The sequence below is a fragment of the Pterocles gutturalis genome, unplaced genomic scaffold (assembly GCF_000699245.1).
Source record: "Pterocles gutturalis isolate BGI_N339 unplaced genomic scaffold, ASM69924v1 scaffold15839, whole genome shotgun sequence".
Lineage (NCBI taxonomy): Eukaryota > Metazoa > Chordata > Aves > Pterocliformes > Pteroclidae > Pterocles > Pterocles gutturalis.
This window is the reverse complement of record NW_010136003.1, coordinates 19,033-31,997: the sequence shown is the minus strand read 5'-3', so window position 1 is coordinate 31,997 and position 12,965 is coordinate 19,033. Positions and strand designations below refer to the sequence as shown.

The 12,965-nt window shown below is 36.1% G+C and overlaps 1 protein-coding gene across 1 annotated transcript in view; it reads right to left on the bottom strand.

The window, feature by feature from the left end:
- Nucleotides 1–1,189: 1,189 nt before the first annotated feature.
- Nucleotides 1,190–12,965, bottom strand: part of NVL (nuclear VCP-like) — a 29,393-nt gene continuing 17,617 nt past the window's right edge. The window contains exons 18-20 of the mRNA XM_010082140.1: nucleotides 6,614–6,720; nucleotides 2,803–2,879; nucleotides 1,190–1,304 (exon numbers count right to left, since the gene is read on the bottom strand). Coding sequence (XP_010080442.1) covers nucleotides 1,190–1,304; nucleotides 2,803–2,879; nucleotides 6,614–6,720 — 299 coding nt within the window. The remainder of the gene's footprint in view (nucleotides 1,305–2,802; nucleotides 2,880–6,613; nucleotides 6,721–12,965) is intronic.

The following is a 12,965-nucleotide window of genomic DNA, read 5'->3' as shown; positions in this document are numbered from 1 at the left end:
GACTTGCTGGCTGCCAACAGGTCCATACAATAAGTGATCAGGCTGCAATCCTAAATGTGAAGACTGAATTCAAGTGATTAACATCTTTGATCAAGCCTGCTGTATTCTGGATAATTATAAAAACAAACAGGATAAATTCAGAAATTTCCATCTTGAGTCAAGAGCTTTTTCCATCTACAGCAAGCAAAATGGGTAACCAAGTCATGTAACAGTGAAGGTTTTCATAGTTTGTTTCTTCCCCACCCCCCCAACTGAATATGCTAGTTCACTTAAAACAAGAAATTAACATTCTGTTCCATTAACCCACTGTTGTTAAAAACCAGATGAGACCAGATATGTGCTAGATCAAAAAGAATCATTCAGAGCTGTTAAAATTCCTGCATGGTTCTTAGAATCAGAGACACAATGAAAGTCTAATATATTTTCTAAGGACATCATCTGAGAAGTCACAATTCCTTCTTAGCTTTGCATTTTTCACTTAGGGGTAAAGTAACAAATGACACTGCTGGAAAAAAAATCTAGATACACACTTTTTATATGAGTTTCAGTTTCCAATTACATTTTGCTATCTGCACAGAAAAAATAATGATTTACAAAACAGGAAAGTACAACTGAAAACAAAAGTGCAGAGAGAGATGGAAGGGCAGACGTTGTACTTGAAACAATTTATAGCTCCCCATTAAATTCCTGGCAAGAGCCACTGATGAGCTAACACCTAAGATCAAAAATGGCACTCACATTTTACCAGTGCCACTACCACTGGATGCATGTATTCGGTTACACAATACGATTGCATGCCAAAGGATACGTGATGAGCGTGTGTGCAGTTACAACTGTACTCAAGTAAATTAGTATAATTAGTCTTTGACAGTGATTTGGAAATTTGGCAATTCCGTTATGTATATAAATTGACAGTTTATACTATTTTTTTAACATAAAATTCTCTGTAAAGTTAAAAGGTTCAATTCTTTTAGGAAAAAAAATTATGCTGAATCTCCAGCATAACCATTTTTTTCCTGTACACCCCCTACATCTATTTCAAAAATGCTTTTGTGTTCTTGAAACAAATCTGACTTAATTTTTGTTTGGCTCAGAAGACATCAGTCATTTATGTACAGCATGCACGTCTTTATGCTTGTCTTGAACTACCTTAAACACTTTACATTCCATTTATCTTCTCACTGTTCAGTTAAGATTTTTGTAAAGCTTTCTCACCTTTCTTGCTGTTAGTATTCTGCAGGGCCATTTCCTGTCTCAAGGCACAAATTGAAGCCTCACGCACTAGAGCGGAAAGGTCTGCGCCTCTACAGATATAAAAAGAACCGGTTATTTTAGGATCAATTTCTCTCATCTTTTGCTGATGGCATATAGAAAAGCGAGGCTGGTTGTGCTGTCATAAAGGTTTATCTTAAGAACATTGGAAAGAGGTCTGAGGACTACTCAGTGCTGCAACCTTCATTATGGAGTGACGTCCTCCAGATTTTAGCCTCAGACTAAGATCAAATAAATGAGAACCAAGAGAAGAGGCAAAAACCCCACCCAGAATCCTTGAAAAAGCCAAAGGATTGATTAATATTGTGCCACTTGGTGAGAACACAGTAATTTTTTTTTGAAAAAAATTATTATAAAAAATTGAAAAAGTCTTATGAAAGATTCAAATGGAACCACCCATTATTAGAACAGGGAGTTGCCTTGCTCAAAGCTGGATCAACAGTTAATTTAACATGCTCTTAAAATAACGGTATCCACAAAACACAGTCAAATCAGTCTTTCTAAATATTTGTTTCCAGTTTCCAGATGTTGAACTTTTCACAAGCCTTCAGACTGGTGCAAGTCTCTGAAGCAAAGAAAGTTTTCACAATTAACTCCCCATGCTTCATTTGGGGATGCTACGAATACTGCTGTATATAAAAACAAAACAAACAAACAAAACCCCACAAAAACCCACCCCATAAACAAACAAAACCCCACCAGCAGACAAAACCCAAAAACACAAACATAATTAAAACCCCCCCAAAAACCAAAATCACACACACATCAAAAAAACCCCAAACCAACAGTGAGTGAAAGGGGCAGAGAAAGAAAAAGTACTCATCTTTCCCATGTATGAAACAATAACGAAATAAAAATCATTACTGGTGATAGCCTCCATTTCTAAGATTCAAAAGCAATATTGTGACAAGAAACACCTCGTAAACTTTATCTTTTGTGAACTTCAGAAAATCATTAACTATTAATGAATCATTTAACAGATTAAAGCTTTCTGAAGTTTTGTAGAATGCAACTGCAAATTATTCGGACAGATAATGGCTATCAAGCTTTCCTAAAGAACACACTTTGGTATCCTCAAAGCACAAATTGAAATAGACCCTCATCACTTTGTCAAACACATTGCTTTCAACTGGGTGATGGAACAAGCTGGTTATTTCATTTATTTGCTTTCATCATTTTAGATGGGTCTACAGTATAAAGAGGGCTCTTTTATCCTCAGATTATACACAAATTATAAAATAAAACCAAGCAAAGCCAAGATGAAAAAGTGGCCTCTACTGATCTGTATTTACAATGCAAAGAGGACTACTGCAGATGAAAGACTTTAGCATTTATATATTTCTACCAACTCCTTCGAAAAAAACACAAGTGAAAGCAAGAAAAATAGCATAAGGGAAAAGGCTTATAAGCCCTGAAAGTTAAGAGATCTTCTTAGATCCTCTTTCTAATAACATTACACCCGTTATCATGCATCAGAGGACTTTTGGCACTGCACATTAAATATTCAAGTCAAAACAAGAAGCTACTCACGTGTAACAATCACAGTGTTGACTGTAAGCAATTTCTTCAAGGCTTACATCAGTGTCTAGTGGAGGCCGGGTGCCATCCTAAAGGAGTTGAGATAATAAAAAGAATAAATTATTATTTTTTAAAATTTTTTTTAACACATGGCATCCCTGAAGTGATTGAGTTTCATCAATCAGGAATCATATAGGGGTCTGAGAGATTTCTCTGAAATATTCACAAATAGTAACATTTCTAATCTCAAACCAACAACAATCAGCCTTAAAAACACTTAGTTATGAAATAATGAGTAACGCTAAATTGTAACTTCCCACCCCCAGATTAGATTTTCTCTAACAAAATGACATATTTGAAACTTACTAACAAAATTTTCAAACATCGTAAGCGTGAAGATCTCCCTAGTACCCTTAGACAACAGTAAAGTAGTAACGTGGTAGTACAGAGACTCTAGATGCCTATAGCATCAAACAATACCTGAGTTTAGACATGAAAGGAGACTTTTTGATACAATCGATATATTTCTGCCAGAAACTCATTTGACAGAAATGCACAAATTAATGGAATTCTTTTCTGACTTCTTCAGGTGAACTAATATACCATATACCTACAATACCTTCAAGAGAAAAAAATAAAATCTATAGTAACTGGCAAGTTAAAACCCTTGAACACTTAACAGACAGTAGAATCATCAAGGATCAGGGAGAGAAAGGGAGCAATCTTGAATGAATCTTTGGTAGAATACCAGTTAAATAGATAGGGGAGAAAAACAAAACCAAGATGACAAAGCAACAGCCTGATTTTGAAACCTCTTGAGAGACTTTAACCTGGAAACAAGGAAGCCTCATACAATTTCATGTGGGATACTTCATTAATTGTTGTACAAGACTGCAAGCCTCAGAGACACCTTTTCTGCTAACAAGAAATGTTTTACCTATTGCTCGGAGTAGCAACACACCTTGGGCATTTTTTTTGAGTGGGACGATCTGTCTACTCTGGAGAAAAGCTCAGCAGTACGTGCACCAAAGCTGACTAGTAACTTGAACATGTGAAGACATGCTTCTCTTTCATAATTAATAAGCAATTTGAACATGACTGATTCATACAAGTTAACTGAAATAAAAGCCTTTCACAACAAAGCTTCAATCTATGTCTAGGCTGTCTGTCTTCCTTTACCTGTTCCTCCCCTTAACACCTTTTTCTACTCTTCACGCTGCCTTTGTAAGCATCCATGTTTTCCCTCAGCAAGGGCTCTCAGTTTCCACATCCTGTGCATGTATTCCTCAGGGATTTCTGGGAATGTATACCATCACTCAGAAGCCACTGACATCTGCACCAAACATTCTGTTTTATCTAGCCCTGAGCACATATTTAAGCAAGTGTTCCTGTACATGGATTTTTCAAATTTCCTTACCTAGAATGCATGGATGAAGTCTGATAAAAAATAAGGTATTTCAATTAATTTAACATACCTTCCTTTGTCTATATTCTCCATTCCATGTTTTTCTTGCAGATAACTCCTACGCATTTTAAAATAAAATAACAACCTATTTCTTGTTCTTAACACTAGAAATACAAATCTTTGCCTAGCTTTATGAGAACTCTGGTGACTGCCAAAGTAGTAAAGTGAGAGCAGCATCAGCCTCTTTGTGGAATGAACACGGAAACACACAGGGAAAAGCCTCATTCAGTGTTGGTATCTAATTTCTGCTAGCCTCTTAATTAAGAGCTAAGAAAAATAAACCATTAAAGACTTAACAACTCATTCAGTACAAAGATTTGTAACCAAAATATTAAAATACTAGTATGAATTAAATATGTATGGCAGTATCTGACGTTCCAAAAATAACATGCCCTGATAACCAAGGACGGAATCCACAGGAACCAAGCTAGTAAACACTCTGCAATGCATTGCTTATATCACAAGAAGGCCCATAATCAGATAAGGCCATAGCAAAGATGGTTTGTCAGCAGAACACAAACATGCCCCAGTATCAGAATAATGACAGGGTTACCACATCACATGTGCCACTCCTATTGGTGTTATCCCAACAGGAAGATCGACTAGCCACAAAGATTCCCAGAAGGAAGGAGCGAAGACACTTTTCAGCAACCTCGCCCAAGATTTACAGCAGCTGAAGTAAGCACGATTCTGAACTGTTTGATTCGTAAGGGGAATCTAGAAAACAGTTCTCTCTAACAATGGCCAGTCAAGAAGAAGCCAGAGGAAGTGAGGACTCAACACAGAGCTCCTTATCCTTGGTGCTGTACACAAATGATCCTGGCCCTGCCACTTGGATGCACGCATCTTGGTGACTGTATGTAGCTGTGAGAGCGTGAGAAAGTGAAATGTATGAGAGAGTGAGAGAAATCAGTTTTAATACCACCTTCCCCTCCCACAAAGTCTTGCACCAAGCTTTGCTGCGCTGTTTTCCTGCACCACCAATTACAGTGAAAGCATTTGAGACAGTTACAAATCTCCAATGATTCTCCACCAAAAGTCAGGGAGAGCAAAGCTCAACACCTGTATGTTAAAAAACAGAGCACATGTACGTTCTGCACCAGAATCCTTCTACTCCATTTAGAAAGTCTAGTGACTGACCTTTACTACCCACTTCTTCCAGAAGAACATTGTTTGTATTGTCAGAACAATCATGTAAACCCAATTTTTAAAGAACACTTTATTTTTAAAAATAAATTGGTAAAAAAAAAAAAATATTCCTTACAGTACGTTTGAAAAGTGATTAATGGATGTTACACTCAAATTCTCAACCATCTTCAAGAATAGAATTGTCAAAAGTTTTGACTCAAATATTTTAATAAAACTTAGAAACAATAAGCTAATCTACTGGTAATAGCAAATGGGGGCATACTTATTTTTTTTCACAAAGTAATGCATAGAACAAATAAAGTCCAACATCCTGAATTTGTAATGAGAGCCTGACTATTGAACAACTATTTTGGCATGAAAGGACATGCTTGAATGAGTCCTCACTTTCTGAACTCTCTTGTGGGATTAACTATTGCCTATGCCACAACTTTATGCTTACGAAAGTCTGAATTATCTTCTTTAGAAATTTGCTAAATATTTTTTGCAACACTTTTCATAACGTAGCACTATTTTTTCTCTATACCGAAGACTTGGTGTCCTTTGCAGGTCAAAAAAAAAAAAATCTGACAGGACATCTGTTGTTAATAATAAGTGCTGATCTACTGGAAGAAGTAGGAAATATCTGAGTAATTCATAATGCTTTGTATGCTCTTTCTTTAAGGTCTTGGTTACTACCAAATAGTTAGAGAAGCACTCAAAGAGGATTCTATAATCCAAACTTCTGAAGTGGCAGAATGTGCCATTAACCCCAAGGAGGACCCATGAAGGCAGGTATTTTACATTTTCACATTTACTTTGACCTACAACCTTTATCAACACAAGCTTCCTTAAATCCTAAAGACAATTAAGTGTCAAAATTACTATTGAGCAAATACAGCTGGAACTAATGCATCATTTTGGTGAATGTGTGGACCCCCCCCCCACAAGAGCTTACTTCTAGGCCCATTAAGCACACAGGTAGGAATTTTTAAATTAAATCTGTTCAAATGGTGACTATAAGGCAGCAGTTTTTAGGTTTAACAGGTTTGCCTTACAAGATATACCAACCCCTTGCAGCCTCGGAGCCAATTTAACAGCAGATGTGGTTGATGGTTTACTTTTATGACCTCGTGTTTCATGAGACAGAATCCTGCAGTTCTCTGTAAAATTTATTTTGTCTTAAACCATTCCATCAAGCTTCAAGATAAGGATTTATTTCCAAACACTCACTTTGGTGATGGTCTTTAAAATAGCAAGTCGATCTTCAGGTGGTGGCAAACCCACATATAGCGTTTTGTCCAGTCTACCAGGACGCAGGATAGCTGGGTCAATTATATCTTAGGGAAGAGAAAAAAAAAAAAAAAAAAAAAGACAAAATTATCCAGAAATGAGATACACCCTTAGGAAAGTGTACACATGAGCAGGATTATAGGCATATTGTACGTAGATTCAAAGAAGCATTTGTGCCTTGATGTGAAGCTCTGACCATTGAAATAGCTGACTGAAATAGTTTAATCTCTGTCAAATAGGAGCCTCTATTACCTAGAACAGTTAAACTGCATCTGTGCAAAGATGGCTCATAAATACCAGTTCTCTTTCTCCACAAACAAAGACAATTCTGCTCTTGGCAATACAGTACTAGAACATTTTTACTGCCATAGCTATAGCATGGTCAAGTGAAGAATTCCACATTAATTCATAACAAGGGAAAAAAAATGCTTGCAGTTTGTTCTATTAGAAGGAACTCTACCCATATTAACCGTGGCAAATCCCCTTGAAAAGCACACTGACAAATTAAGAATAACAAATACACAGGGCCAGTCATAAGCACCCATATGTCAACTTAATTTTACTGGTCATTTGCATTTCTAACACATATTAATATTCTGAATGGTAAAATAGGAAACCCATGAAAACACAAAATAGAGCTGCAAAGTACAGAATTTGTTTCCTGGGAAGAACTACAGACTCCAGATTTTATTACGTGTGGAGTAAGAAAGTAAGAAACCAAAAATCACTACAAATGTTTCTAGAAAACCATTCAAAGTTCACATACAGTAATGTGAACAGCAAAGTCACAAAAGCACCCACAGAAGATAGAATGAAAACGGTACTTTCAGTATAAGGGACTTTTTTGAAGCCTGTAACTTCTATAGATGCATTAGGTAGCTATTGCAAGAACCTTATCCAAAAGTAACAGTTGAAAGTTACACGTAGGTCTTATGCTGGAAAATATAAAGACTCTAAAAGAAGCTGTCAGCGCCCCTGCAATCATTACATCCGCTTGACAAAATGTAGCTAACAGACAAACTACATGCATTCATGTATATGAAAGGTGAAGACTGGGAAAAGTTAAGCTGGTAATCTTTACTGTACAGATGTTTATAAGAAAACAAAACAAAACCAAACCCCAGCCAAAACCCAAAACAGTAACATGGAAGCATAACTATCCCTTTTTTTGCAAATGAAAAAAAGTTTGCTTAACTCTGTCAAGATTCCAGCTACCTGATCCTACCACAACATAGTCTTGATTCACTTTTTAAAGATGTGCATGGTTTTGTTCACCTTACTCTCTCCCCTATGCTTAAAGAATAAAAAGTAAAATGAGATGCACCCATTAAAAAATGCTCCACTACCTTTTTCTTGCATAAAAGCATTTTTTTTTCAAAGATACAGCAGTCATGGCCAAAGACATCTATGCAAGCAAAAATCAGCTTTTGTGAATGTGACAAGAATGGTGAAAAAAAAAAAAAAAAGAATGAACTTGATGTATTGATTTAATACAGATCAGATGAAACAGGGTTAAACAGGATCCCTGCCATGGCAGGCCTAGACAAAAACATCTTTCTTACATGTCTGTGCATAGTGCTATATGATATCTTGCTTTTGGCACAAGTGCACTTTCCTGTTTTTGTGTCTCTGTGGATGGAAGCCTTGCCACATTATTAAGATGAGATGACAAAGTTCACTCAACAGATAAATGACAAACAAACACTCTCAGCAGGGATTGCATTACAACATCACACAGTTGAGAACTTCACATTCTAAAGGTTTAAAAGCTCTTTACAAATATTAAGCTTGATATGGAAAATACTGTTTCCATTTTGCATTCTGAGAACATGGCACTTGCCACCCTGTTTGTCCAACGATACAAAGCTAGTGATCCAGTCTAAAGATGCATTGATCCATTTGTATGTAAATGATTACGCTGCCTGCATTCAAAGAGTTACCACAACTCATAGTAACTTCATAAGCTGCAGTAATGGTGATTTACAATGAGAAGAACACACCAAAGTTTAAAACACAGATCTATACTTCCCATCTCCTTATGAGACAATTCACTTTGCTCTGCTGGTTCAGGCCTGGGCTTGAAGTTCTTGAAAATTCAAGTCACATTAACACAGAAACTAGTATTTACTCATTGGCCAAACTCACTCATTAGATGCACTTCATATCAGTTTAAAGAATTGAATAATGTTCCTCTTTTAGGAATTTCAAAGCATTCCATCTCGATAAATCATAATGTTCTCTCTGTATCTATTATCTTGAAACTTATCTAAGCGGAAGAGAGTCAGCTAATTTTAGATGCATTTAACATTTTAATGAAATTAAGATAGTTATCACAGATACCCCTTTCAAAGCCCATTAGCTCTCAAGTTTGAAAGTGAAATGTGATAACACACAACATTTCTTTTCCAAGTAGCTGTCTCATGGAGAGAATACACTTCTATTAAGAAAAATGTCTAGTTAATCATTTTCTGTCTTGCTTTTCTGATGTAGTCAATGGTATTGACCATGTCCCTAGAAGACAGCAGTACCATTTTCCAAATAATTTGGCAAAGTTGCATAAGAAGATATCTTTACAGTATATCCATTCCTTGCTTTGTTTTTAAAGGTTAAGAGAGGCACTTGCCTGTAGAGAACTATGTAATATTTTATTTTGCCACACTGCTCTCCAAACTACTGCAAAATTTTATAATTTTCATTAAATTCTATTGAAAATACCTTTGCATGTATCCCTATAACGTGACATTCCACTGCCCTATTATAAAAATCTATTAGTCTCACACTCATTTCCAGTTGATTATTCACGTCGTATCTCAACTGTACAAGAGTCAACAATGTTTATGAAAGTTCAGTGCTTACCAACAACGGCTCTTGTGCTGAGTCCCTCAAACTTCTCCTATACTCACTACAGCTTTTAAAACTATATATTTGAAGTATACAAGATCTAGGTCCTCACATCTGTGACATTCCAGAACGTCAAAAGCCCTAAAAGTTTTTCTGAGACTCCAGATGAACACTGCAGTTAACAGCTTTGCTCCTACACAGCAAACAAACTCCACTAAAGTTACTGTGAAAGATGCATAACATTCATGGGCTGGTGAAATGCAGAAATATAATTTGTGTGACTTACAACTATGATGAAAGAAATTGTTCCATGCCTCACATATTAGACGCTTTTCTTAGATCTTATCTTGGCTTTAATTCAGCAGCATGTATAAACAGGTAGAAACATAAACAAAAAAACCCAAACCAAAACTGTAACTATTGTCAGAGACTGAAGGAAAGATTATTTTTTTACTGTGTTTCAAAACATGTGGTTCAGGTGAATAGCCCTACAAAACTCACACACACTTGCTAAAGAAAAATAGAACTCACTGAAACTAGGACCGTGCTCTAAGATAAAAGTACAAGGGGAATTTTGCAAGAATTAATTTTTAAAAGCTAGAGAAAAAGAGCATGAATAGAAGCACAGACATCATCATCACTTAGATCAAGCTTAAGTAAGTCTGTATCAGTGTGTAGTGTTCCGCTGATTTCTTGTCTATTTCCCCAGGTTACCTACAGTCCCTTACATCCCATGGCAAATGCTGATGATGCCTTGGTCAGCATTTCTCTAAAGAGTTTATAAATGTCCAAAGCTTGGGGAAGTAAGAAAAGAGCAGAAAGCAGCAGTATCCAATACTGAAACTCAGACTGGTAACTACAAAATTGTGGGAAAATACAGACCTTAGATAATTAAGAGTAGTGCTTGATGTTTTTTGTAAGTACTTAGTCTCCGATTTCAGGAAATAAGTATAGTGAAAAAGGATATAATTATTCTGAATCATAACATTTCTAACAGGACATGACATTTCTGACTCTTCCCGCCCCCCCCCCTCTATTTTTAATGACATTGAGTGCTTTACAGATTTAATGCTCTTCAGACAAAGTTTGACATTGGTTCTGCATTTAGGTGGAAAGAGATTGAGTTGGGAATACTGCATCCCTGCTAATTTAGCAGTAGTCAAGCAAGATCTACAGAGGACTTTCAAAGTCACTGAGTAAGTGTAAAAAACTTTCAAATATCCTGCTTTTAAGGACAGATCAAAGGCTTATTTCAACACTGCCAGAATAAGAATTACCACTTGCAGATTGAATATGATAAACAAAGGAACCAATCTATTGTGTCTGGCCTTTTGTCAAAAACGTGAATTAAGAGTGTTCCAAGTCCTTAAAGGCTAATATAAAAAAAGAATTTGGCAGTCTTCAGCCAGAGGTTACATAAAACACCACCATTTTACAAAAATACCTTGTCACAGGTGCTAGCACCCACCTGGAACAATTGTGCCAGGAACATACCTTGATGTCAAAACTGGTTGAGCCACTGCTACCCTACTGCTAGTACTATTATACTTTATAATAATAATATTTTTTTGAGAGAAGACTCTTCTTTTGTCACCATGGTCTCTAACACTACTATGCTGACAACATACACTAATAATCATAAGCAGCAACAGCAACCAACTATAAAAGCTACCATGCTTACAACTATTCCAAAAAAGAAGCATCTTGCAAAGCCATTTTCTCTCCTATTAAATTACACTAACATGGACTGAAAAAGATGAGATCTCACGCTTCATAATGCTGGCCAAGTGGAAGATTTCGAGGAGTTCTGCTGGGACACATATATTATTTAGCTTTATACCACACAACACCCTAGCACCTCTATTCAGTATAACTACAACAGAAAAATCTTTCATACAAATGTCAGACTTATAGGCAAAAGAGCTTTTCAGGCACCACAACTTTTATTGTTTGCGGGAATGATTTAAATACACTAGCCAGAATAAACTAGGGTTCTTCTACAGGTCTCTGCTTGGACATTTAAGTTTTTAGGGTGGTAAGAGTGCCTCTTCCTACGCCCTATAAACAGCAAATAAACTACACAAGAGAAAAATCAGTTTCCACAATTTAACTGCAACTTCAGTAAAAGTTGTTCTGATAAAAACTGCATCAATTGGACCGTATTTTTTCACACTGACAAATGCAGAAATCACAGTAAAAGTTTGTAGTTTAAACCTATCCAAAGTGTTATTCATACACACAGCTGATATCCTTCTGAAGCAACAGATCCATCCTATCAAAACTGCATAGATAATTGCCTCCTCTAGCAAAAGCTGGATGTGCCAAACTTTGCCACTCAGAAAAAAATATTTTATTGTGTTGGCAAAACAGCTCCTTTATCAAGATACAATTCATTTCCATTTACAGAATTTGCAGATACATTCATATCCTTCAATATTATGTTTATATTTGTTATCCCTGCTTTTGCAGGGATTTTCTTTTACATCTTCTACATATGGCATTTTACATTTTTCTTTACATTTGGCATTTTAACTTCAATTCCCTTTTTTCCATCAACATCATTGGCTAGTAATGCACTGCTGAGTTCATACCTTACAAATTTCCCAGCTTCCCTCAAATATTGTTATAACTCTCATTGCTCAGAAAGGTTTCATAATTTTAACTATTCTGGTATAGTAAAACAGTACATCTACCATTGCAGAGGTACTTTACACCAACAGAATGGTAAAACTGCATCCAGTATAAGGATTATCGAGTGATAGATTAACGATTGCACAGATGTCTGTTTCACATCTGCATGAAAATAAGACCCATAAGCAAGTGTTGAATGAGTGTAAATCTAAACCCAGCAAGTCAAGCTGGATGCTTCCTCAAATCAAAAGTGTGGGAATTCACACCCCAAGCTACCAGTCAGAAATAATGACAAGTTTACTGCCATCAGCAATCAGATACAAAGCCCCTGAGAAACACTACCAAATAAGGCCACTTGCTACAAATGCTTGCAGTAGCACAACTAATTTAGTGAGAGATCTCTTTCCTAAGGCAACTTGATGACACCCTTGGTACATCCAACTGTATCTATATTTAGATGTGCTACATTGTACAACCTTATTCTCTTTTCTATATTGGATTAGATAGGTCAGAATCATCAAGCTCACACCAGCAAAAACTTACCATTTTAAATCAAAGAATTTCTAGAAGCAGATACAGATTTCAGCATCTACAGCTCATACTGCACTACGTAAATGGTTTGATAGTGCCAAGAAATCAAGAGACAGGAAAATTTTCCTCAAAATCCTTGAATTTTTTGACCATTGTAAAAAAACAAACACACCTCATAGTTGCCTGTTTTAGGTGATCTCAAAACAAATTTTCCTTAATCTATAGGACCCAAGCAATCTGTCAAATATTTTAACTTTCTCATCTTCAAATTGATACCAAAAGTATTTAT